Below are 26,325 nucleotides of genomic sequence, written 5' to 3'. Positions count from 1 at the left end.
GTAATGAACAGCTAACGGGACACCATCACGTGCTATTCCATCCTGGCTACAGAACCCCCAGCATTAGTGCTGTCACATTAGTCGCTTCAACAGACCAAGCTGCACGCAACGTAACTTCTGAAGTGTAAGAAATTCCCTATAATGCAGGAGCGCAGCCTGAATTACTTCAAAGGATTAAAATCACCTCAGACTATAGGCCAGGTAGTTCAGTGCAGCGAGTTTTACAGCAGCTCCCCAGATCTCGGGAGGTAACACGTCCAGCTGACAGGCCAGCACTGCCCTCCTGTAGGATCCCTGCCCGCTCTCACAGCGGTTACAGCCGCTTCAGGAGCGGGCGAGGGCACCCACCGAGCGGCTGTCCCCCCCCCGGCCGGCGCAGCTTCTTCCCGTGACATGCCCTCGCAGGTTCTGAACCGGTACACTGTTGTGTTCGAATCAAACACCTCTGTAAAACACAGCAAGATAGCTGAACCGCCGCAGAGAGTTTTGAGGATGGGGGGAGCTGAAGTCCAAAACTGCACTTGCTTAATTTTAAGGTAATTTAAGGGCGGTACAAAGACGCGCCCCGCCGTGGCCTGGAGTTAGCGCTCAAACTCCTCTGCGCCGCGCGTAACCCCACGCTACCGCCCAGGCGCCTCCTCACCCGCTCTGACCGCGGGGGCCGCGGCCTCACAGCTGCGGCTCCGCCCCCGCCCCTCACGAAACCGACACCCGCCGTTTCCCCGACGGCCACAACCCCGCCCCCGCCGGGCGCGGCTGGAGAGGCCTTTCCACACCCGCCTGGCCCGGGCGTGCGCACTGTGCGTCCCGCCCGCGGAGCCGCCCTGCGGCCACGCTCAGGCCCCGCCTGCCGCGGATGGGGGGAGGCCCCCGCCCCTGCCCTCCCTCGGTGGGAGGGGCGCGCCGGGCGGCCGGGGGCGGGCGGGGCGGGGTAGCCGCGATCAGGCGCCGCCTCCTCTAACGGTCGCCGCCTTTTGGCGCCGAAATTAAACCGGCGCGGGCGGCTGTGAGCGGCTGTGAGTGGCGCGGGCGGCTGTGAGCGGTGAGGGGGGGGGGGGTCCCGCCGAGAGGGGAGGGGAGGGGAGGGGAGGGGAGGGGGGGGGGTCCCGCCGAGGGGGGGGGGGGGGTCCCGCCGGCGGTAGAGGCGGCTTGGCAGGGGCTCCCGCGGGGCTGTGGGGAGTCACGTCGCCATCGGCGACAGCAGCGGGGCAGGCGCCGTAGCGGCGGGGGCTGGGGAGGGGGGTGTGGGGGAGGGGCTGTGCTGACGGCGCTCCAGAGCGGAGGCTGTCGGTTTCCGGGGCTTCAGCCCCCCGGCGCGGCGGGGCCGAGCCGGTGGCAGTGCTGCAGGCTGGAGGGAGGGGTTCCCCCCTGCCCGGTGCCGGGAGAGCCTGGCCTTTCCCTGCCTCTCGCGGGCTGATGGGCGGACGGCCAGCTCTGCGAGGAGCCAGGGTTATGCCACAGCCATCGTGGAAGTGTTGTGATGAGCGTTGTGTGAAGTCACGTCGCTTAAAAATGCTGAAGGGCAGGTTATTGTTGGGGTGCTTCCTGAATCCGGGGTCTGCTTGGAATGTGCCGTTTATAAAGGCATAGTATTTTTGTTATAAAAGGCATGTGTTCTTTCAGCTTTTCTCACACATTGAGCTGTTTGTTTGGCATGATATGATTCGTTTGCAGCTGCTCTTTTTCTCCTTTTCTTCGAAATATCCAGATACCTTTGCTCATACTCATTGGAGGGATACTTTGCCTGGTCGCCTGGGAACATACAGAAGATGTACATCAAGAAAATTGTTCTTGAAGGATTTAAGTCATATGCTCAGAGGACAGAAATTCCTGACTTTGACCCATTATTCAATGCCATTACTGGCTTGAATGGCAGTGGCAAGTCCAACATCTTGGACTCAATCTGTTTCCTCTTGGGTATCAGCAGTCTGTCACAGGTAAAGAGAAGGGAGCGTTTAAGAAAGGGCTGTCTTGTGTCAGCAATGTTTCATCTTACTCTGTTGAGTAATTGCCACTGGAAGACCTGAAGTGGTGTTTCTGTCCAAAAAAAAAAAAAAGAAAAAAGAAAAAAAAGGTTTTATTTATTTGGATTTTCATTATGTGAGACCTTTTCTGTCATTCTTACATTAAGATTGAATTACAGTTTCTGCAATATACTACAGTAGCTCAAAGTATACAGATTAAGTGGGTATTTTTAGTTTAATGTTTAAAAGGCAGCAGTCTCAACTGAAGATATTTTGCAGCTAAAGGCACTAACTTGTTTATTTGTAGCAAACTTTTTCACTTCTGAATTGGTTCTTAACATTTGGCCAACTGCTTCATCACAAAAAAAGAAAAAGCTGGTTTTCATGCAATACCTGCTATTTGAAAGATGATACATCTGCTTTACTTTTAGGAAAAAATTGTGGGCTTTGATGTTAATTTGAATCTGTCTTCAGGCGATTATTTTTTTTTTTTATCCACCCCACCTCCCAGTTGTAGACAAATCCAGCAAACCTCCAAGAAACACTTTCTGATTAATTTCCCTGTGAACTGCATTATGAATAGTACATGCATTATGAATAATAAATGTTCTTGGTTTTTTTTCTTTTAAACATCAGGTTTTGACAGGAATCTCGTACAGAAGCTCACTAAAACTACAGATTTTGCCAGTGGTTTTACAGCACTAGCACCATACAGGTCCCATACGTCAGTCTTAAATTGGCAGCTAGATTTGCATTTTTTTAATTAATTTCTCCAAAACCTACAGTAGTGCACTGAACCGGTGTAATTAATTGTTTTAAAAAAAATATTTGCCTGTTCTGTGGATTTAGGTGCGTGCTTCCAACTTACAAGACCTAGTTTATAAAAATGGGCAAGCTGGAGTTACTAAAGCAACTGTGTCTGTTACCTTTGATAATTCTGACAAGCAACTGAGTCCACTGGGATTTGAAGCTAATGATGAAATCATCGTCACTAGGCAGGTGAGTCTTAAGTATCTGTATTGCTTAGTACCCTATTTTTACCACGCTCAGCAGAGTGACTTTTCAAGATTTAAAAAACCCGTAATTTTTAAAGTCCCTGAGTTTTTGCAGTTAAGGCAGTGCTTCTACGATGAAGTTAGTAATGCGAACTATAAAAGTAGATCCAGTGTACTAGATAATATTCACCTGATTTCCCATGTAATTCCGATTTTTTTTTTTTTTTGTTGAATGTATTATGTCAGTAATGTTTTCTGTGGACTTGCACAGAAACAATAATGAAATAATGTTTCTAAAGCAAGTTCCAATTTTCTGTTTCATGGCTTTTTCTTCTGCTTTAATATTTCCCTCTTAATATCTGAACTGTATGTTAAATTTGGTCTCCAAGAACAAAAGAGCCTTTATATTTCTGATTTTCCGATGAAGATGTCTCACGATTTTTTTTTTTTTAAAAAAAAGTGAAAACTTGCGGACTTTGGAAATTTTCTTGTCCATATTGCCCTCGGTGATTGATCTTTCATGTTTGAGTTAGATACTTTAAATGTCTTCAGTCTCACAAGATCTGTTTGGATGTTCTGTATAGTAGGTGTATATGTGTGTATGCAAAGATAGAATATATGGGATTTGCTCCAATTTTGTATCCTGTTACAGTTTATATTCTCATAATGCCAAGTAATGTTCAAATCACTTGCAGTTTCTTCCATTTCTTTTCCTCCTTCAGATTGCCGTTGGTGGTAGAAATAAGTATCTTATCAATGGTGTGAATGCTACCAACACTCGTGTGCAAGATCTCTTCTGTTCCGTTGGACTTAATGTTAACAACCCTCACTTCCTCATTATGCAGGTATTGTGCGCATCCTTATACAATTCAAAAGGAATAGAAGTTGTGTTAAGTTTGAGGTGGGTAGATGGTGGAAGATCATTTAATTTCCTAATCGGAGAAAAGCAACTTCTTATCAAGTAAAAATCAAATGTCTGAAGTAGTTAAGGTTTCATAGTTTGACTCTAAAACATGTGTCTTGTAGCACAAGATGTTGTGTAGCCCTTATGTAGCAAGCTTTTTCTGAAACATGGTCTAATTTTATTTTCCTCTTTTGTCTCTGTAAGAAAGGTCTTGCATTTATTATTATGCTAAAAAGGCAGATTTTCTTTTCTAATATGTGTGTTCCGTGTCAGGCAATTTTATATATTAAGTTGACATACCTGCCGCCTTAAGCCACGGTTAAAAAAGAGAGAACTGACCGGCTGAAAAGACCCTTATCAACATCAACACAGGGAACAGACAATTCCTGAAATATTTGCAAGGAATGATAAAACAGAGCAGGATTACTGTCTCCAGTGGAACTGTCCCAACTTGGGGAGGGGGTGGGGGAAGGCAGGGAAGGGCAGTTTTGTGCCTTTTCTGCTTCCTATTCCTTACATATGAGCTAACTTTCCAAAAAGCCAGTTTATGATTAATTCAACATCAGCAACTCAGTAAGACTCTAGAAGAAAACATGTATGTTACTCCTTTAAGATGTAATCAGGAATGTGGATGATAAGCCATTTCAAACATGCTGAGTGAGGTGACTTGTTTGAACTTCCAAGAGCAAAACAGCTGAGTAAACCAGATTATCCTTGAAGGCGGAAAAAAACCCTCATATTTGAACTTATAATGCATAAAAATGAGTGGGTTTTTTTGTTTGGTGTTGACTTTTTTTTATTACTATTGCATGGTACACAGACATGATTCTTGTTTTATCTTGCTGTCACCAGGGTCGAATTACCAAAGTTTTAAATATGAAGCCACCAGAGGTAAGGAAGTTGTGGGAGTTTTTTGTATCAAGTTTTACGGATTCATTTTGAGTGACAGGTATCAATACTTTCGGGGTGGGGCAGGACACACAGACACACACACAAAAAAAGTGTCAGAGGGGGATGAGATGTTCAGCTCAGTTCTGAGTTGAACCTATCTAACATAAGAAACGTCAAATTTTTGTTGCATTGCTGTATTTCAGATTTTAGCTATGATTGAAGAAGCAGCTGGTACTAGGATGTATGAATCCAAGAAAATAGGTGTCCAGAAAACCATAATGAAGAAGGAAGCCAAACTGAAAGATATTGAAACGGTACTGTGTTGAAAGTATACTGTCTTTATTTATTGAAGTTAACTGAATAACTAGTGTAGTTTTTAACTTGTAGAATATTTAATTTCTGCACCTAGAAGTAGGTATTCATGCTTAGACATATGAGAGTTTTGCAAATTGGAATATAAATGTTTTGTTTTGTGTTTCAGGTCTTAAATGAGGAGATCACTCCAACTTTAGAGAGACTGAAAGAGGTATGGAAAAAGTTGAAGAGTGGTAGGGCCCTTAAAGTACTAAAAAATACTTTCAGCTACTTTGAACCAGTATATGGTGGCTAAAACAACAGCGTGTTTTCAAGCTTTATAGAATCTTTTAAGAAAGATAAAATTTTTCTTCTGTCCAAATACAGATGAAGTGACATTCAGGACTTCCAGGAAGTCCTAGAGGGTGATGTAGGGAAAAGCAAGAAAACAAGAGAACTAGGTAAAACTAGAAGATAAAAACGTATATTCGTTCTTAAAAAACCCCCTTGTGCCAAGTGGTATTTCTGCTGTACAATCAATTGTATGAGTAGTGTTTTATGTAAGATTTTCCTAAGCAGGCCTGCAGTGTACAATACTGAATATTGTAACATGGATAATCCTTACTCTTATCTAAAATAATAATGTTAGTAGAAGTACTCTATGAGATTTCTGTAACAGTCCTGTTTAATATTATTTTTCCATGAATATTTAGAGATTTTTTTATTGTTGCCTTTTCAGGACCGAACAGCATATCTAGAATACCAAAAAGTAGTACGAGCATTAGATCATTTAAGCCGCCTCTGTATAGCTTATGAGTTTGTTCTGGCTGAAAAGACAAAGACAGCCTCTGCTGAATTATTAAAGGAAATGAAGGGTAATATAGAGAAGCTTTGTGAATCAGTGGCTGAAAATGAAGAGAAGATAAGACAACTTAATGAAGAAATAGTGGGGATGGAAAAGAAAAGGGATGAGGTAAGTGAGAACAGTGTTGTGCTTTTCTGAATATCTGGCTACAAGGAGTTAGATGAGAAGTGAATTAATTTTATATAAAATATACCCTTGAATTTTTATCTTCTTCTGGTGTGTTGTTTAGATTATACACTGTTGTCATTCTTAGCTGTTGACTAAAAGACATCCATTTAAAGTTTTGTCTGAAATTGTTTACTTCCACTTGCTGTAGATGAGTAATAACTGAAGAATAGAAACTCTTTGCCTTCGTGTTTCCACTCTGTATTCAATGGTAAATTTTACCGAAGATTTTTTTTTTCCTCCTTTTTTGTTGATGTATCAAAGAAACACACTTCAAGTGGAAAGTGCTTGTTCAACAAAAATCGGTACTGACTGATTTTTGGACACAGTAAGTTTGATATTTGGATGCAGTAAAATTGGTTAGATACAGGATGGCCCGTAGGGTGTTTGGATGCCTAATGTAGCTTTTGTGCAGGGACAGTGTCCCATGGTATGGAATGGTGTGGGTCTTCAAAATAACTCAACACCACTACTGGATAATGGAGGGAAAAGATGTTCTGACCTGTTTGCATTGGAGTCTTAACTGCCCACTTGGTCAGCTATTTATCTTCTCTACATACAGCTGTGAACAGAAGATGAAATATTGCAAATATTTCTACTAATTTCTTAGGCTAAATTAAATTTCCTTTATTTCTGATTGTAGGAAGTTGGTGGTAGGCTCTCTTCACTGGAAGATGCTCTTTCAAAAATTCAAAAAGTTGATACTAAAGCACAAAGTGCCCTTGATGTCAAGAAGCAAAACTTAAAAGTTGAAGAGATTAAGTACAAAGAGTTGATAAAAAGTTTGGAGGAGGTAAGAGCTCTGTATATGATTTTCTTTAATTCAGATTGAGGGGGACAACTTTTTTCTTACCTATTACGATAAGAGAAATCCTATGATTGGCAAGATTACATCAGGAAAGCAGAAACAAATGGTAAGGGCATTATTTGTTTTGTGCAGCATAGGTAGTAGCATCACATTTGTTTCTAATGTAAAGCATGTACAAAGAAAGTGCAACTCTTCACAGCTGCCAACCTTCCATTAAGCTCAGGAGAGATCCCTGTAGCTTCAAAAGGATTATGCTCGCTGGACATGGGGTATTCTTTAATTTTGAGAAATTTCTACATTGCCTATTTCTGACGGTTGATGGGTTTTTTTTTTTTATGCAAGAGGGTGAGAATGAATATCCGAAAGAACTGAAGAATACCTTCTAGATATTAGGAAGAAAGAGCTATGTCTCCTAGTTCTTGGGCTGTTGTCATCTCTTCCTTTATTTTGTCTTTCTGTAGATCTTCACTGCACTCATGGGGCAAGTACACACTTGAAAGCATGCAAAGACAAATTATAAGATAACAAAATCTGACAAAGGGTCATAGAAATTTAGGTGATGAAACTAGTCACAGCTCCTTATCTAACTGGCATGAATGCAAAGTTGATGGGATGGATGGGACTCAGGTTCTTTCCCCCCCCCCGATTTGTTTTGCTGAAGGAGTCTGAAGTACTAGTGTCAAAGGAGAAAGCGGTAAAGGAGGTACAGAAAGCACTAAATACTCTACAGGAAGCAAGTGAAAAAGATGCAGACGCTCTAGCTGCAGCACAACTGCATTTTAATGCAGTGTCTGCTGGCTTGTCCAGCAGTGACAGTGGTGAAGAAGCTACTCTTGCTGGGCAGATGATAACCTGCAAAAATGAAATCAGCAAAGCAGCAACAGAGGCTAAACAGGTAAGAATAAAAGCTCTGCCTGTCTTAAACCAGTCTTCCTGCTTCTTTTGAGAGTTGTCTGAAAACCAAATGACACGCACAAAGGTCAGTGAAAAGATGTGCAGAATTATCTCTACAAGTTATTTTACAAGTTAGCTTATACATTAAGGTGGCTCTTTGATGAAATAAGTCATTAGAAATAATAAAATCCTTGCATAAATAGGGAAAACCTGTAACACCACTGAGGAAGTACAGAAACTGACATTTGAGACGTAAAGTAGGACTCGCAGTACTGAAGTGACTGACAGTCTTGGGTAGGAATAAATTAAGACTGCTTTCGGTCATGTGCATTCATGCTATAGATATTTCTACGGTAAAACTTAATGGAATCACAACAAAGATGCCTGATACTGTAAATGGAAAGTTCAGAAGAAACTATTTTCTCCTCAGTTAAATTGTGTGCTAGTCACATAACTGAAACAGACACCACTTCTTTTGTCTTAAGATAAGAAACCTCTGCTGAGGTAGTTTTTACAGTGGAATTTAAATTTTCAGAGTTGAAAAGTCCACCTTGCTTGTCTCGTTAAGGAAAAAATCTTTTGGGGAAAATAACAAGGGCAGCTGTGTCCCACCTTATTTTTACCTTGTTTCTCCTCTGACTCTCTTCTTGTGCTAACATGACTTACCATATCCAAATACGTGATTTATGTTTTTATTTCCAAAACACCTGTGCCCTTACCTTCAAAATGCAAGGCTGCTTTTTGGCATTTCTGCAACCAGTGGAAACATGATATTAATGTAAGTGTTCTAAATCCACACCTGCAAGGATCTCTTTGAAGATCTTTGATTCCGTGTTTTCTTACTCCTTACAGGCTCAAATGAAGTTGAATTATGCATGCCAAGAATTAAAGACAAAACAAGCTAAAGTTAAAAAGATGGACGAAGGCTACAAGAAAGACCAAGAAGCGTTTGAAGCTGTCAAAAAAACAAAAGAAGTACTAGAGGACCAAATGAAGAAGCTGAACTATGAAGGTCTGTACAGACTTCTGGTACATACTTTTGGGGGAATCTGAAGAGGAATATAGAAGTGTGGTGGATTGACCCCAGCTAGAGGACAGGTAGACCAAAACTGTTTTATTGCTCCCCTCCTCAGCTGTACAGGGGAGAGAAAATATAACCAAAGGCTGGTGGGTTGAGATGAGGACAGGTTGATCACTCAGCAATTACTGTCACAGGCAAAATGGACTACTCGATTTGGGGAAATTAATTTAATTTATTACCAATCCTATCAGAGTAGGATAATGAGAAATAAACCCAAATCTTAAAAACACTTTCCTCTGACCTATCCCTTCTTCCTGGGCTCAGCTTTGCTCCCGATTTTCTCTGCCTCCTCCCCCCCACATGGTGCAGGGGGACAGGGAATGGGGGCTGCGGTCAGTCCCTCACACGCCATCGCTGCCACTCCTTCTTCCCCAGGGGAGGCTCCTCACACTCTGCCCCTGCTCCAGCCTGGGGTTCCTCCCATGGGAGACAGTCTTCCACAAGCTTCTCCAGCGTGGGTCCTGCCCATGAGCTGGGGTCACAAGTCCTAGCCAGGAGCCTCACAGGCTTCCCCCAGGTCACAGCCTTCTACAGGGCATATTCACCCTGCTCTGGTGTGGGGCCTTCCATGGGCTGCAGGTGGATGGCTATCCACCTCCGTGTAGACCTCCATGGGCAGGCTGAGGGGCACAGCCTGCCTCACCACGGGCCTCACCACAGGCTTCACCATGGGCTGCAGGGAAACCTGTGCTGTGGTGCCTGGGGCACCTCCTGCCCCTCCTTCTGCACTGACCTGAGTGTCTGCAGAGTTGTTGCTTTCACATATTCTCACTCCTCTTTCCCAGATGCTTTTGTGCAGCAGTTTCTACCCCTTCAGGTTATCACAGAAGCACTGTCAGCACTTCTGATGGACTCAGCCTCAGCCAGCTGTGGGCCAGCTGGTACTGTTTCTGTCAGACACAGAAGCAACGGAAAATAAAAAGATAGTCTCTGCTTCTGATCAGCAGCTGATGTCCAGACACTTCTGCGAAGTAGGGCCTCAGTATGCGTAGCAGCTGTTCTGGAAGAAAAATGCCTTAATAATGAATGCTCCCTCCCCTCTTCCTCTCTCTTAACTTGTATAGTTATGCACACCTTCATATGGTATGGACTATTGTTTGGGTCAACTGTCCTGGCTATGTCCCCTCCCGACCTCTTGCCCAGCCCCAGCCTACTGCCCTTTGGAGCCAGGGTTGGAGAGACAGCTCTGATGCTGCGGGAGCACTGCTTGGTGTAGTCAGAACACTGGAGTGTTACCACCATCTTTCTACTAGAAGTACAAAGCACAGCATTATGAGGGCTGCTGTGGGGAACGTAAATTCCATCCTAGCCAGACTAAACACAAGAAGGAACTGAAAAACCAAGTATGCTGCTTTCATACACAAAGACATTTCTCTAGTTATAATAATAGTTTTTTGCAAAGTTTAGGCCAAATGCTTTAAAGTTTGTTGGCAAATTTAAATTTGATCTAAAACGTGGATGGAAAAGGTGACTAACCTGCCTATTCATTCATGGTTTTCTCTACCTTAAAGCACTTCTTAAAGTTCATTTCTCATTCCAGGTAACATTTGTTGCAGAAGCTATCAAAACTGTAAATTGATATTCCAGAATGACATTCAGAAGCACATTAGACTTTAAACTCTCTCTTTGGCATATTTGGTATTGTGATGCCATTATTTTGTCTAAACTGGAAATTTACAAAGAATTTTAGAAAGTGTTAAAGTATTCTCTACATCTATGTAGATAGACAGTGTAGCGTACCAGTTTTTAAGCTAATAGGTTTCTGTGCCCTGGGTATTTGTCTGCTGCTTGTGCTCAACTGTTCAGAAGAGAAAGAAGAAGCCCTTTTAGCAGAGAAAGTGGCATTGACTCGTGACATCAGCCGACTGAGAGAACACCATGAAAGCTTAATCGCAAAGTTTCCTCATCTACAGTTTGAATACAAGTAAGATCTCGGTGTCATCCTGAAAGACACTTCAAAGTGCTTTTTGGGGCATTTTATTTGGCTTATGGGACTTGCAGGATAATTCCAGCAATTGCTTAGCTGTTGCTTTCCTTTTAGTACCAGTGAATAATGACTATCTTAACTTGATGCAGTTGAAGGGGGGAGTGGGGCAGGGAAGTCAGGAAATGCTACTTGATTTAATGGGCAGCAGGGAAAGTGATACAGTCGTTCTTAAGTGACAGACATAAAAATCACTGGAATTTAAAAGTTTTGTATGATGGTGTTTGCAACTTCAGTAGCTGAAACCAAACAGAATAGAATAGAACCCAAATAGTAGAATCCAAAGGCCTAAACTGCAAAAATGCATAATCACTACTTTTCAGAGTCCTGCCTGAGGACTGTGAGTAGACTTGTGCTGTGGAGGTCAGCATTGTATCTGTTCCTGCCAATCAAATATATATACATACATACATATATATATATCCCTATATGTATTTGCTTACATAATAATCGGTCTGAACATATTCCTATAACTGTGCTAATAATAGAACCTGTAGTTAAAATAATTTTAAAATTGCGTGAACAAATTGTACCAAAATCAGAAGTGCCATATGTTTAATGTACCATATGTTTCTTTGTAACTGATATTTTATTGGGAGGTTTCTTGCCCTGAAGTACTTAATCTAATGATTTTCTGTGGGTTTTTTCCTGATAGAATTTAGAATGTCTTACACCTGTATAATAAGCAGTATGATTTATTAAATAACTTTTTTTAAGATGTGTGGGACAGAAACAAATGTGATTATCATAACTTAAATTTATTTTAAGGCATCCAGAAAAAAATTGGAATGTGAATTCTGTGAAAGGCCCTGTTGTGCACCTTTTTACTGTGAAAGATCTATCCAAAGCAAAAGCCCTGGAAGCGGTGGCTGGAGGGAAACTCTATCAGATTGTTGTGGACACAGAGGTATATTTATTACTTCAGTACAGAGATTCAGTACAGATTGTGTGATTCAGGGTTAGCCAGCATGTGAATTCTTACTGAATTCTGTAAGAAGTGGTTGGGGCCCATGCATGTGTTTGAATTAGAGTAAGTGTCGTGCATATGTAGTGGCAACGATAGAGTCCTCTTGCAATGCCCTATTGCCTTACTTGACCTGAAGAGGTAACTGATTCTGTATACTTTGTCTCTCATTTGAGGTTACTGGCAAAAAGCTTTTAGAAAAGGGTGCACTAAAGTGTCGATCCACCATCATTCCACTGAACAAAATTTCAGCCAGGTGTGTTAAAGAAGAGAAAATCAAGTTGGCCGAAACCTTGGTATGTAAATAAATATACTGTTTACAATCTTTTGTTTGTGTACCTTTTTAGTTTTGTTTCTTTACTAAAAACATGAGCTTCTTAATGGTAGTACTGGTAAGAATTTCTAAAGGCTTTGAGGATTTCTTGATTTTTATTTTTTTCCTTTGTATCCTTTCAGCTACATGATGTTTCAATGGATATTCATTATTCCATTTTTAACTGAAATGCCTTTAAAATGTGATGATGTTTTTAGAAAGTGTTTTTATCAAGAGAAGACAGAAATTCAAGTTGAAAATTCTTACACCTTAAGGGATACTAATTGCATTTCATTTGATTTCTAGGCTGGTCATGGTAACGTGTATTTAGCCCTTTATCTGATTGAATATGAATCTGAACTGCAGAAAGCAATGGAGTATGTCTTTGGAACAACACTGGTCTGTAATAACATGGAAAATGCTAAGAGAGTGACCTTTGACAAAAGGATAATGATGAGAAGTATTACATTTGATGGAGACGTGTTTGACCCCCAGGGCACTCTGCGTGGAGGCAATTGCTGGTTTTATTTCTAGAATAATACTGTGTGTCTGTTGATTTGTTTACTTCTCTGCATGTTTTTCATAAAAACGAATGGTAACCTTTTTGTTTAGACTCGTAGTGAGGCTAATATCTCTTTGAGCAAAGATTTGTTGGTCTTGAGCTGAAGTAAGATTTGATTAGACTAAAAAAATGAATGGCAAACTATTTGCGTGAAGTAGTTTAGATTTTAAATACTTAAATCCTATTTGGCTACGTAATTCTCCTGGAAGAAGTGCTTTGAATTCAGGTACTTTTTGAAGTAATTCATGATTAGTTTCAGGTAACTGCATAAATTATGAAGTTAGTTGATTTCACAAGAAATGCACAGTCAGTCTGCAGAATTAAATACTTTAGCAGAGGAGGTAGTCTTTTTCCATTGAGAACTTAAGCTGCCTTTCTGTGCAAACAAATTTTTCTGCATCATTATTAACATTTAGAATATGCTGTTTGCCAGTGGTGTATCCACTAGTCTACTTCCAATTAGCTTGACTTGACTTTTTTTTTCACTGAACAGGTGGGTGCTTACAGTTTACATCAGTGTTGTCTAACCTTCAAGAAATGAAAAATGTTGCAGCAAAACTCAAGGAAAAGGAATCTGAACTTGGGACTGTAGAGGATGAGCTGGCAAGGTTGAAGAAGGTTGCTGAAAAGTAAGGTTTGCCTTACAAAATAAAATGTCTGTAACTTCTCTTACATGACTGAATAACTGTAATACAAAGGTTTTATTGGAGGGCGTAGGGCCTGTTGAGAATGTAATATGCAGAAAATTATTCTCTTCCTCTCTATTCCCCCGCCCCCCCCACCAACAAAAAAACCCAGTTTAATTTGTAAGTACAGCAGTCAACAAAATTCAGTTTTTAGATAATACATGCAAGAAAACTTGTTTTTGGATACGACAGGGGGAAAAAAAAAAGGCATACAATGATGTCTACTTGAAATCACTTAAGTTTTCCAAAGTTTCATGAAGTCTGCTGAAGAATGAATCTGTGCCAGCCGTATTTTGTAACTCCCCATACAAAATTTCGGTTTGTGATAGTTCTTATTTTTCTCCCAAGAAAACACAAAGATACGAAAGGGGAGTATCTGAGTGATACTGTAAGTAATTTTAAGTTTATTTGATTTTCAGCTACCTAATTACTGAAGATCTTATTAAAAGACGGAATATAAAAATACGTTTAGTCAGGTCTATAAAAATCCCATAAAGAGACAGTGTTATGTAGCATGCTACCTACCACCTGGATTTATTTTTCAGATTGTCTTGAGTCATAATAGACTTCCACAAATATGACCAAAAGGAAGAAACGAGTTTTACCTTTAGGTATTTTTTTCTTTAATCATTCAGCCTAGCATTTGCCATGCTGCTGGTTCCAAAAAAATACAAGCTCTGAATTGTTGCCAAATTCCATGTGTTGCATTTGTTTGGTTTTGACATATTGTATTAGGGCTATGTAACCAGGAGTTACATATATAATAACTTAGATACCTACAAACTTCACAATTACTATTTAAGAAATTATATCGGGCTTTCTTGCGTTTAAGCTCATTTGACCTACAGTTGTCACTGTTTCTGTCATTAGAAGGGGAATGTAAGTATTTATCTGCTCACTTTTCTATCTACTTATGTCAACTTTGAAACTGAAGTGCTGGGTACTTTTCATATCATTACTGTCTTCAAAGGTACCGGCAATTGAAACAGCAGTGGGAGATGAAGTCTGAGGAAGCAGAGCTGCTGAAAACAAAGCTTCATCAAAGTGCTTATCACAAACAAGAGGAGGAGCTGCTTGCCTTGAAGAAAACCATTGGTGACAAATGTGTTCCTTATCTTTTAATTGCAAAATAATTGTTGAGAATGAACTGGGTATTTAGCTGTTTGAGTAGCAGAATCCTTGCTTAAGAAAAAAACATTTTTTGCTTTGAAAATACTGTGTCTATATTTTGGAACATGTAACAAAATACAGAATCACAGTAGACTTGCATAAGGTTGGTCATTCCCTTGTAGTAAAGGTTATATCCTTAGGTGTTTGATATACTTTACAACAAAAGGAAAAACAGCTTTGCCAGGGAAGTTTTAAAATGGGTTTGATCCCATATTTGAATAATCTTTACTTTTTTTTCCAAGCCATCTGTTTCTGTATGTATTTAAGGTTAGCAATATTGTTTGTGTAACTAAAAGTATTGGAAAGAAGTACTGTTCACATAGCTAAGGAAAACTGTAAAAGGAAGCAAATTAAGCAGTAAGTAAAACACCTAAAGAAAAAAGAGGGGCAGACATGATGCATGTGTAGACATAGTATTCTAGGGATGAGGTGATAGCTTATGAGGTAGCAATCTGATTAATTACTTCTTGATCATGTGGTTTGGCATATACTTGCCCCTGTCAAAAAAAAGAAAAAAGGCTTGTTTTTATTAATTTTAATGACTGGTTGTCTGTTTGGTGCCCTACCAATAATTGGTAACAACACATACTGTCTTAGGCTAATCACTGAAATAGCTGTCTTCAAGTGAAATAAATCCATCTTCACCGCTAACAGAAAGAAGCAGTTGTACATTTGCTAGATACTGGAGTTTATTATGTAAATTTAAAGATAAGAACTACGCTCAATCTCAGTACTGTACTTCTTGATTCAGTGGAGTGTGAAGAGACATTAAAGAAAACTGAAGAGAGCCAAAAGAAAGCAGAAGATAAATATAAGGTATTAGAGAATAAAATGAAAAATGCAAAAGCGGAATGTGAAAAAGAACTAAAAAATGCCCAGCAGAAACTAGACGGTGCAAAGAAAAAGGCAGAGGCTTCAAGCAAAAAAATGAAAGAAAAGCAGCAGGTAAAACTTAATCTTTACTGCAACCACTTTTGACATTGAGAAAATTGCCAACAATCAGAAAGTTTGATTCTTCTTGAAGTTTTAATACTGTCAGGTTTGGAACTTAATTATATTTATTCCATGGTCCCTGACATCTGACATAGAAATTGCTGATGCTTCTTTTTTTTTTTTTTGTGAGATTGCCCCCTTGCTGAAGAATGGGTACTGTTAATATTCTACAGCATTTACTATGTTACACTGAATCTTAATTCTTTCCAGTTAAATACAACTAATAAATTTGGAAACATCTCTCTAGGAAGTTGAAGCTCTAGTTCTGGAAATTGAAGAGCTAAAACAAGAACAGGCCTCCTATAAACAACAGATAGCAGCTGCAGATAAAGCAATCCAGTCCTACCACGAGGAAGTTAATGCTATGGCAGCTGAGGTATCCAAGATAAAGGTAAAAATGAACACTGTGTTTGATTATCTATTTTGATGTTACTGAATTAGAGCTTTAGGGGATCATGTCTTATAATGTGTGTGTTGTTGGATTGTCTTACTAGCACTCAATTGTGTCTAGCCTGGGTAGTTATTTTTTGGGTTTGTTACCACATGTGAATTTTTTTCTCCTTCCTTTCTGTGTCCTTCTAACAACTGTCTTAACACCAGCCTTTAAAAGAAGCTAATAAATGGCTGTTGGATTTGCTTTTCAGGAATCTCTAAAGAAATCGCAGGAGGAGCTGGCCAAGGAAAAGGAATTAATTGCGTTACAGGATGAAGCAATTAAAGCCAAGTCTGCAGAGAGAGCAAAATACACAGAACAACACAATGAATTACAGCTTAAGGCTAAAGCTTTAGAACACGACATCAGCAAACATCAACAAGAGGCTGCAGGTGCTGCTACCAAGGTATTTCGGAACTGTGCCTTTCCTTAATCTTGTGACCAAGAGTGGTCATTTCCCTTGCCACATGCAGAGGAAATAAGCCTTTTTATCTTAATAAGCACCGTCACATTTGCAGCTCTTGATGTGAAGAGTTTTATCCTAGGAAGAAGGGGTGGAAACTGTAAATTGTAAGACAGCTTATTTTATGGAATAATAGAGTAGATCACAGTGAGGAGGTGATCATTGAGAACAACATTCTGACTGTATGGACAAATCAGATAACTAATTAAAGAAGCTAATCCCAAGATATAGGGACAGTGGCTTAGTCCAGATACAGAAGAGTGTGTTCCAAGGAAACATGATGGGTATATGTGAAAGCTTCCTTAAAATCCTGCTTCATCTATAGTGCTGGAAATCACATGAAGTATTTTAAAGGTATGCACCTGTGCAGTGTTGGGCTAGAAGAATTAATGTAATTTCAGGAGGTTGGTTGATAATTTTTTTTTAAATTCCTGTTTGAGAAGGTGAGTGGGGAGGAAAAAGCCTCAATGTATCTTCTTGTTTCCAGGTGACCAAAATGCTGAAAGAGCATGAGTGGATAGCTTCAGAGAAAACACTTTTTGGTCAGCCAAACACAGCCTATGACTTCAAAATTAACAATCCAAAAGCAGCAGGTCGGGAGATGCAGAAATTGCAGGCAAAGAAAGAGATGTTGGGAAGGAATGTGAACGTGAAAGCTATGACTATGCTTTCTGAGACAGAGGAAAGGGTAAACACTCCGTGGTTTAATGTATAAAGATTGGGCAGCTTGGGTATATGGTATTATGTATAACATAGCTTTGTCTTTTCATATGCTCTGTTTCTGAATATACTGAAAATAGAACTAAATCTTCATGAGATAGCAGGAAACCTTTTGTTAGGTCTTTTATGCTAATCTTATATCTTTCAACTAGTCACGTGTGCGTTAGTTTTCTAAATTATGTGTAATCTTTACTTTGGATGATAAAAAGAATTAATTCCATTGTTCCCTACCCCAGTCCATCCTGAGTTAGCAGCAGCGTTAGGCAAGCTTTCTGGTATCCATTACAGTAGCTGAGAATTATATGCTTTATTAAAGGTTGCAGATCAGAACACTGTTCATCTTCAAGCATGATAGCTTGAAGGTGTTCCAGGGTTGTCTCAAATTCATCTGTATTTTGAGGCTATTCCAGGATTGTCTCAAAACTGTCCATTGAATGATGCTCCCAGCTTTTCTACTATTTTCATTAGAATTGGCTTGTTCTTCCTCTCAGCCTCCAGAAGCACCCTTTCTTCTGTGGAAAAGCAAATGAAACATGATTAACTTGAAATGGAAGTGCCACTTTTCAGAGTAATGTTGGTCTTCCCCCTTTGCTGATTGTTGAAAATCCTGATGCTTTAATTTGCAAATAATTTCCTAAAACTTAAGTCCTGTGTACAGCTAAATGAATTATTTGGATTTCAATCTTGCAGTTAATGGCTATTTCATAGTTAGAAAAAAGGTAAACAGTGAAACTGTTAAGATTGTGCTGAAATACATTTTGTGCCAAAATTCACTGAAACTGGTCTTTTCTCATTGCACCAGTACAATGACCTAATGAGGAAAAAAAGAATTGTAGAGAATGACAAGTTAAAAATTCTTGAAACTATTGAAGAGCTTGACCAGAAGAAAAATGAAGTTTTACAAATTGCTTGGGAAAAGGTATGTGACACTTGAAATCTGATCTTCACATTCTAGCAGAGGACCAGATTTAGATAGGATTACTGTTTTGTGTATTTCCATGGGGGGAAAAAAAAAAGCCTGTTTCCAGAACTGATCTCCCTTGTATTTAAATTACAAAACAACCATTTCATTTCTCCTATTTCATCTCACTTTTGAGAAAAAGATAGGAATTCTCTGAGAATTGTAAAGATGTAATCAAACCTGCAAAACTACTTTTATCATTACTTTCTAGTGACCACAAAAATTTAAAGAAGGTCAAGCTACTGGCATGCTGAAATCACTGTCTCTCACATGGAAGTTCAACAAAACAGTAATGCGGTGTATTTTGCTTTTTGTTTGCTTAAACTAGTGTTTGACCAGAGTTAAAATCTTCAGGTTCTGTGTAGCCCCATACAATGGGGGCTGTGGACCTGGGCTACTACTGTGCCTGTCACTGATGGGGTAGGTAATACTGGAATAGAGCAACAACTGATTAATGTTTCTGTTATCTAAGCACTCTGCCTTCTTGCTAATTCTCTCATATCGTGAGCTATAACAAAATTATAAAACTTTCCCTTTCTATACAGAAAGCCTGACACATTGTTTTCTGCTGTACCAGGAGAACTTGTACTTTTTGGCCTTTGAAAAGATCAGTGATATCTAAGATTAAATTGCTCACAAATGAAGTATCAGTTTTAATTATTACTGCCCATACCGAAGGTATCGCTGACAAAATGGTACCTTTCCATTGCAAAATCTTGTTTGGCAGAAATTAGTGAATTGTGTTTAAAAGCATCATGGGTGGTGGAGAAAGTGCGTTCTCGGATACAAAGTGCGTTCTCAGATACATTCTTTGACTTAGGAAACTACGCTGAGTTTACAAAGTTGCATCCCATCCAATACCTAGGTATTGTTTAAGTAATCATGGGAAGAAAAAGAGGGGGGAAGATGCTAGTGTGTGCCTTTTGCAAGGTGCTTATATACTTTCAATAGTTCTTTAATTGGGAGAAATCACAGTTTACCAGTTAATAAATCTGAGACGGGGCATAACCTTTTCCCTGGCTGATAGCATAAAAAAGCCTTCTAATATTTCTTCCATTTAATCCTTCTAAAATGCTTGGTATAAGGTGTTGCATATATATATACACACACACACGTGTATTGGTGTTGCTTTTTTTTTTCAGTACAGAGAGAATTCTGTACTAATTCCATATGCTAGTATTTTCTCACCGTCCTCAGCGTGTTAATCTTCAAGACATAAGAAGTCATGGGGTTAAACAGGGCAAGAAGTCTAGAGCATAGTGAAGCTTACCCCACTAAGTTTTTAGCTGTTTGTGCTCTTGATGCAAAGCATGCACATACTTTTTTTTTTTTTTTGTTATGGTCTGACTTCTAGGTGAACAAAGACTTTGGTTCAATTTTCTCAATGCTTCTACCAGAAGCCAAAGCTATGCTAGTACCCTGTAAAACCCAGGATGTCTTGCATGGCCTGGAGTTCAGAGTTGCCTTAGGAAACACCTGGAAGGAAAACTTAACGGAGCTTAGCGGAGGACAAAGGTTGGTGAACTTTGTGTGTTTTTTTTTTTTTTGTTTTCCATTGCAGTTGTGTATGTAATATGTCTAGCTAATTATAGCTCAGAAAAGCAAAAAATTAGTATTTTCCATAGTCAAAGTGGGGACTTCTGTCTCCTTCCAACCTGACTTAATATTGAAAGCATTATTAATTCAGCTCAGCTCAAAGAAGCATCCAACTTAGAAAGAATGCGTTACTTGGCATACAATATTGTATGCCAAGATAGATTTTACTCCGGAGAAGTGAGAAAAAATTAAGTAATGAGAAAACTGCAGTTAACTCTAGGTAGTACTGTGGTACTGTTGAATAAAATGCTCCAGCATTTGAGTTGTAGTTTCAAAAACCTATGCAGACAGATTCTGCCACGGTGTCAAAGGAGTGTCACGGGGACAGTTCTCTTCTCCAGTGATTACAGCTGCTGTGTAGGGGATGTGCTTCTTTGCAACTGCTAAGGGAAAAATCTAACAACTTGAAGAACAGAAATGGAATTTAGGAAGAGGCGAGACGGAGAACTTTCACAAGGACAGAATGCTTCAAGAGCTGTACATTAAAAAACAGCATTAAAAAATTCAGAATTGAGAATAGGTAAAGCAACAGTGTGATTTTAAATATCACCACAAATCTAACCTGAATCTGATAAAAGAGAAGTAACATACGTCACTTCAGGCTTCGCATTTTGAAATCAGAAGCTGTAGCAGAAGCTGTCATTTTGTCTCTTCAGAACTCACAGCAGAAATCTGCTTTTGAGGGAGAATTTTGTTACTACCAAATTGTTTTCAAGTCAAAGTCTCTCAAACGAGGGCAAAACATAACTTTCTTCTCTGTATTAGATCATTGGTGGCTCTGTCCTTGATCTTATCCATGCTTCTCTTCAAACCTGCCCCAATTTACATCTTGGATGAAGTGGATGCAGCTCTTGATCTCTCTCATACTCAGAATATTGGCCAGATGCTTCATGCTCATTTCAGACATTCCCAGGTATGAACTTGAAACTACTGTGATCATCTGTTTATACACTTTAGTTATTTTCAGAGGCAGTCTGCCACTGAGGAGTCTCAGCTGTCTGAGTACTTTATTCCAGAGTTGTCTGTTGTATGGCTAGGTTATTTAAACTGCAAGTTACACTGACGATGTGGCAACTGTGAATCTTCTAAACATTGTGTTTTAATGTAAGCTGTTGCTGCAGTGGCTAAAAACTGTAACTTATATTATTCGTATTAATAGGGAAGAGTATCTGTGATGCAATCAATTTCAGGCATGACCCACACACTGTGATTTTTTTCTCCCACCCCCCAAGTTCTGTAACCTGAGCCTTAAAAATACTTTAATTTTTGACCCTGTTGAAGTAAGCCAGGCACTAGTCAAAAGAATCTCTGGATCACTGTGGCCTGTGCATGAAGAAAATCTGTAGGAGTGAAGAAACTTAGTTTCTGTTTGGTGGTAGGACATGACCTTTCCAAATTAATGAGAGGAGGGGAACATTTGTTAAGCAGTACTGTAATATAATTTGAGCAGTATCTTTAGACTATGAAAGACCCTGAATCCTTACAGAATTCATAGCAACACTTCCTTTCCAGTGATGGATGCACCATGAACTGGTATTCTGCGTTGTGGCCTGTATCCCAGGCCAAAGCGCTGGGATATGGACAGACCCATACATCGCTAGCTGCAGAAAATGTCTCACATGTGGGTGTATGTTAACCTGCTTAGTACATTCTGTTGCTCTTCATCTAAAGTTTAGAATACTTTTTGAGGAGTTATCTGATTAATATCAAGATATTAGCTGAATAAAGTAAAAGGAATTCCCTTTTGAGAGCCTTTTCCAATATTATTTAAAGTCTTTATTTGGATGGCAGTATTTACTTTAATGCTATAAATGCTATATATACTTCAATAATGTATATATATAAATAATACTAAATTCTGCTTTGTTTTTAGTTTATTGTGGTGTCCTTGAAGGATGGAATGTTTAGCAATGCCAATGTCCTCTACAAGACCAAGTTTGTGGATGGTGTATCCACTGTCACAAGACACAGTCAGCTTAAAGAAAGAAAGAATGCATCTGTCCTTGAGAAAGCCCAGAAAGTACCTAAAGAGTGACAAAAGAGGGGCTGCAGAACCAGGAAAGTTACTCACTGGCCCTTCATGTGCAGCAACAGCTGCTTAAGTGTTCTCTGTCTTTCTGTCTGTAGCTAGGCCAGGAAGACACTCTTAATTCTTTTTTAGAAGTACTTTAAATCTTGAAATACTCTTTTATGTCTCAGCCTTTAGTTCACATCTGTATCTTACATCAGTGCTGTGAATTATAAAAATTCTAAAAATTAACTTGGGATTCTAAAAATTAATTCTCAGTATTTAGCAGCATCTCAACATAAACCATCAGGTTGTGTTGTTTGCCTTTCTCACTTTTTCATTGAACAGCACCTACTCTGAATTAAGCACCATGTTGTATTTCTCAGTAATTTGATTTAATTATGTATTTTAAACATCAGAGGCAAGAGAATCTGTATTTCTATGACCATCTGTGCCTAAGGTCAGATAATGCTGATGTCTTTTTATAGTATGTATTCTTTTTTTTATACTTAATTTCCCTTGTCTTCCTTAAGTAGTGAACCCAAACAACATAATGTTATCCTGCTGCCCTTGCTAGTGGAAACCTGTCTGCAGCAGAAAGCAAACTTTAGTCATGCTGCCCGCATGGAGGATCTTCACTCACTGCAGCAACCTGCACTATGACAAAGGGATGCGGACCTACCACGAGCAGCAGCAAGGTTCTGTGTTTTGGGGGTGTATGGTGTGATAATGTTCACCTTTCCAGATGGCGGCCAACATGCACGAAGGAGGTATTCCCTCCTCCCCCCTGAGGCAATTTCAGAGATAAATGTAATTGAGGTTTGCGGTGGGAGGCAGGGAATGTGTCTGTCTGGAATAGTTTGGAAATGTTATGTTCTTAAATATCATTAAAGTAAATGTAAACTTTCAATCTCGTGGTCTCATCTTGCATATATATATACACATGCATATATATACATAATTGTATTCCATTTTCTGTATACATGTTCTGTAATTAACACTGCTGGGTTGCAAGAGACAAAGCTGTTGCTTAAAAGGCAACCTGACACAGTTCCTCCTAACCAGGTGTTGCAGTCCGCAGCACATGCATTCTGCCCGGACAGCTGATACCCACAGTTGGGATGGCCCAGTGCTCCACTTGAATACTGTAAAACACTTGCAGTGGGAGAAAAAACCACTACCAGTCACTTCAAAGAACAGGTCATGCAGCTTTATTTAGTTTTACCTTTTTGGTAAGCAAGAGGGTTTTTCTTTCAGTCAGACCATTCACATACTTTTGACAGCACAGATTGCAGTGAATTTGATGGAGATCTTGCAACGTTAGAAAACTTTTCTCAATATACATCCATTTAAGCAACAGCTTGTAAGTCAGAATGTGAGTGCTAGAGTCAAGTCTGCGCACTGCACTCCAGGTATACAAAGCATTGCAGCAGCACAAGAAATGCCCGCACTGGGCAAAGTACAGTGTGTTTTACATAGTGCAATCACATTTAGAGGAAAAACTCTAGGAAGGCCACATCTATTCATTATTTATTTTTTTTTTCTTAAATCCTGTCAAGTTTACAAATGTGAGGGGGGTAGAAATCAAACCTCTGACTGAATTAACTTTTGTACAGGTAGGTTTTGTGTATAGGCACGTGCTTTAGAGAGGAGCTCTGAATCTGTTCTGTAATCACGAGAAAGACATATTGCTTTGTGACTCAGAAAGTGTTATACCATCTCTAACCTTCCTAACACTCTTAGCCAGAGATGTTAATCCAGCTGTTTGTAGAGTTCCTAGAATATGCTCTTCCCTCTAGTGTAAATCCCCAATACAGAAATTCAGGTTGCTATTGATAGCAATTACAGTTATTCTACTTGCGGTCATCTGACCGTGTTAGGCATTGCCTCTGATTACTCCAGTCCACAGTGAAAACTCAGATTACCAGAGACATGGAGGCTCTTGCTTTTCTGTTACTGTCACTCACCAATACGAAAAAAAACCAAGTCAGACAATGAACTGCTACAGCAAAGCATAACTGGTAATACTCATCTAAAACAAAAAAAAAAGGAGCACTCATGACACTGTCATGGTAAGCAAATTTTTAAAGATACCGCAGGGTGATTTGCCCAGTAAAATTTTAAAACATACACTGTGCTCAATAGTTCAAACTACACATAAACAAAGAGCAGCTCCCTGCAACAAAGTGTAAATCAAAACGTTATAGCACCAGCTCCCAAGCACCAAGGAGTTGCCCACTGACCAGTTCTAGTGTACAATGCAATAGTGCTCGCTGAGGTTTCTGCTACAGGAGAGCCACAGTGGGACAGCTCTGCCCATTTCTTGCTGACGTGTTCTTAACAGGTGTGCACAAATTACATTCCTCCCTTCCCATGGAGAGCAAGTCAAGATGACGAGATTGTTACAGTACCAGAAAACACTGAATGGGAAATGGCACCTGAGGGAAAAGTAGGTACTGCATACCTGATTTTGAATAAATGGGCATGGAGGAAACGTGATGTTATCTGAGCAGTCCTCTCCCTGACAGATCGCATCTGGAAGGAGCTGCAGACTGTAAGAAAAGAAACAAGCCTTCCTATGCTGAAAGCCATTGCCCACACTAATGATTGTATTTCACCATCAGCAAAGCATTTATCCCCAAAAGCTGTACACGTACTGGTCAGATTATGGTGCAGTGCTATACTTTACACTGTTAAAAGTCTGTTGCTATAGTGGTCAGGTTTGTCTTTTATCTGAGGAGGGCAAAAAGGAAACAGGCAGCATGGCCACATCATCATATAGCAATTTTACTCCACATTAATGCAGGTATGATCTTTCTTCTTAAGTGCAAATAAAAAAGTATTTCTGAGAAACCAGCATGACTTGGGCTGCTGAGAAATGACAGGTGATTCAGTTTCTTACAAATACCGACAAGTTTAAATCATTACAGGTTTCCAAAGCAAGAACAGGGTTACGAACAGGAAGGGAATAAAACATTACCACTATTAGAAAGACATGTCATTGGAAACTTCAAACACTCTTCAAAAACATATCTAGAAAAGATTGTTCTCCTTTTTTTTTTTTTTTTTTTTTTTTTTCTTCCTGCAGCTGAGGAGTGTCCATGCAAAACAATTTTGAGAAGAGCAGTGTTCTGCCTGGGTACCAACTAGGCCCAACTTTGTCCCACACAGCTCAGTAAAGTGCTCTCTTGTGCATCCTTTCAGGAAAAAAATTCTCATTTAAGTTTGGGAGGCCGAGGTTGCTAGCTGGGGGAGGCATAGTCTCGGTCAATCCATGTTGAGGTCAGAGAAGGAGGAAGGAGTGAAGTTAACAGTACTCTGCCTTTCATAACTCACAGACAACGGGCTGCAAGGGAGGAGCATGCAGGAGAAGCAGTGGTGGGTATCAGAGGAAACCCTGCCCCTGGGAAGCCACAGAAGTTTAACACAGGCTTCATCAGGGAAAGCATTTCATTCTCTAAAGATAAAAGCACTAGCTCTGCTGCAGAGTCCTGAAGATTTACTGTTCAGACACCAGGTAACACATGACATAAGTGAAAATCAAATATGCTTTTCACTTCCTGTGCTGGTCATTTTTCAACAATTCCTTTGAAGTACAAAGGGGATCCGAGTAACATTCTTTTGCCGATGTAAAGAAAAAAAAAGCATCTTGCCCTCAACATTTTTTATGTTGCACATTTATAAACATTCTAGGGCAGATTGTTAGAGGTATTTACTGATAAAAGAACTAACCATCAGCTTAAAAGAGTAAAACCAACATTAATGGGGAAAAGAATAAGGCATTTTCTATTTTGGCCAGGAATGATGCATGCTACAGAATAATCTTCATTTTTCCACTTGGTTTTCAGACCACTGCACTTTTTCTTTTTGTTTTACATGGCACTTTGTGTTTTACAACTTAGTCAAGCTTTTCAAGTGTTTTCTTCAATATAAATGCCTTCTCTTGTAGCTCGGGTCTGCTGTCTGATGCCATTGTAGACAACGAATGAATGAGGTGCTCTCTGCTTTCTGGTGTCAGGCTTTCCCACTGTTGAGCTTCTGTGTAGAGACAGATAAGACACTTGACATAAATACCAGAATGCCAAAAAAACCCAAAAGGCCATCTCCATCCCCAGACAGGCTGAAAGAGTGACTGCTTCAGCATTTCACCTGCAGTCCACGCTGCTCTTCTAGGAGCAGGCAAATTCAACTGGACGCTTGGGTGCACGGTGCTGCCTCCTGCACAGGGAGTCAGGTCTGTTCAGACTAGGCTTACTGTCTTAGGACTGTAATGTGAAAACAAGGGCCTCAAAACCCAAATGTTTCCCATTTCACAATAGCTCCATGTAGTGTAAGATTTTTGCTGGAATACAGGAAACATGAAAAGCGTAACAGAAATCCAAAGGAAACGTTTACCACAGAACGACTGCGGAAATGCATGACCTTGAGACCTAACTAGACTAATTCTCTCAAGTTCCATGAGGTTTAAATCCTAAAGAATGAGGAACTAAACTTGGCACTGAAAGGGTAGAAACTACTCTTCTGCACAAACAGCAGCTCTCCCTTCTGCGGAGCTCGCACACAGAGCAGAATCTGACTACACGCTCAGTCCTGTGTGCTCTCCCTGGGACC

General features: G+C 39.9%; 2 protein-coding genes across 7 annotated transcripts in view; one reads left to right on the top strand and one right to left on the bottom strand.

Annotated features, from left to right (window-relative positions):
* Positions 1 to 936: 936 nt before the first annotated feature.
* Positions 937 to 23,826, top strand: SMC2 (structural maintenance of chromosomes 2). 4 transcript variants are annotated; one of them, XM_037374313.1, is made up of 26 exons: positions 937 to 1,023; positions 1,709 to 1,937; positions 2,814 to 2,963; positions 3,682 to 3,804; positions 4,716 to 4,754; positions 4,958 to 5,068; positions 5,236 to 5,280; positions 5,788 to 6,021; positions 6,722 to 6,871; positions 7,548 to 7,781; positions 8,633 to 8,792; positions 10,668 to 10,785; positions 11,614 to 11,752; positions 11,986 to 12,105; positions 12,429 to 12,633; positions 13,178 to 13,313; positions 14,341 to 14,465; positions 15,292 to 15,485; positions 15,781 to 15,924; positions 16,178 to 16,372; positions 16,917 to 17,117; positions 17,952 to 18,068; positions 19,465 to 19,625; positions 20,472 to 20,619; positions 21,580 to 21,726; positions 22,251 to 23,826. In XM_037374313.1, exons 2-26 carry the CDS (start codon positions 1,770 to 1,772, stop codon positions 22,251 to 22,253), a joined length of 3,567 nt encoding a protein of 1,188 aa, XP_037230210.1. In that variant the 5' UTR covers positions 937 to 1,023; positions 1,709 to 1,769; the 3' UTR covers positions 22,254 to 23,826. The 4 variants fall into 4 exon arrangements, with proteins under 4 accessions (XP_037230210.1, XP_037230209.1, XP_037230207.1 ...); XM_037374312.1 differs by having other exon boundaries at positions 22,248 to 23,826; XM_037374310.1 differs by having other exon boundaries at positions 21,580 to 23,826.
* The window catches only part of ECPAS (Ecm29 proteasome adaptor and scaffold), a 75,966-nt gene continuing 72,550 nt past the window's right edge, over positions 22,910 to 26,325 (bottom strand). For all 3 annotated transcript variants that reach the window (XM_037374308.1, XM_037374307.1, XM_037374309.1), the window contains exon 49: positions 22,910 to 25,752. In XM_037374308.1, the coding sequence (XP_037230205.1) occupies positions 25,613 to 25,752 (140 nt within the window). In that variant the 3' untranslated portion in view covers positions 22,910 to 25,612. The remainder of the gene's footprint in view (positions 25,753 to 26,325) is intronic.

Source organism: Falco rusticolus, chromosome Z, assembly GCF_015220075.1.
Source record: "Falco rusticolus isolate bFalRus1 chromosome Z, bFalRus1.pri, whole genome shotgun sequence".
Lineage (NCBI taxonomy): Eukaryota > Metazoa > Chordata > Aves > Falconiformes > Falconidae > Falco > Falco rusticolus.
The sequence above is the reverse complement of the archived record's forward strand: the minus strand, read 5'-3'. Positions and strand labels throughout refer to the sequence as shown.

Excerpts from the sequence above, each read along its gene's own strand:
- SMC2 (XM_037374310.1), top strand. The coding sequence starts at position 1,770 with ATGTACATCAAGAAAATTGTTCTTGAAGGATTTAAGTCATATGCTCAG. Across the intron at positions 14,466-15,291 it reads TGCCTTGAAGAAAACCATTG|TGGAGTGTGAAGAGACATTA; the intron begins GTGACAAATGTG and ends TTCTTGATTCAG. Across the intron at positions 18,069-19,464 it reads TACAAATTGCTTGGGAAAAG|GTGAACAAAGACTTTGGTTC; the intron begins GTATGTGACACT and ends TCTGACTTCTAG.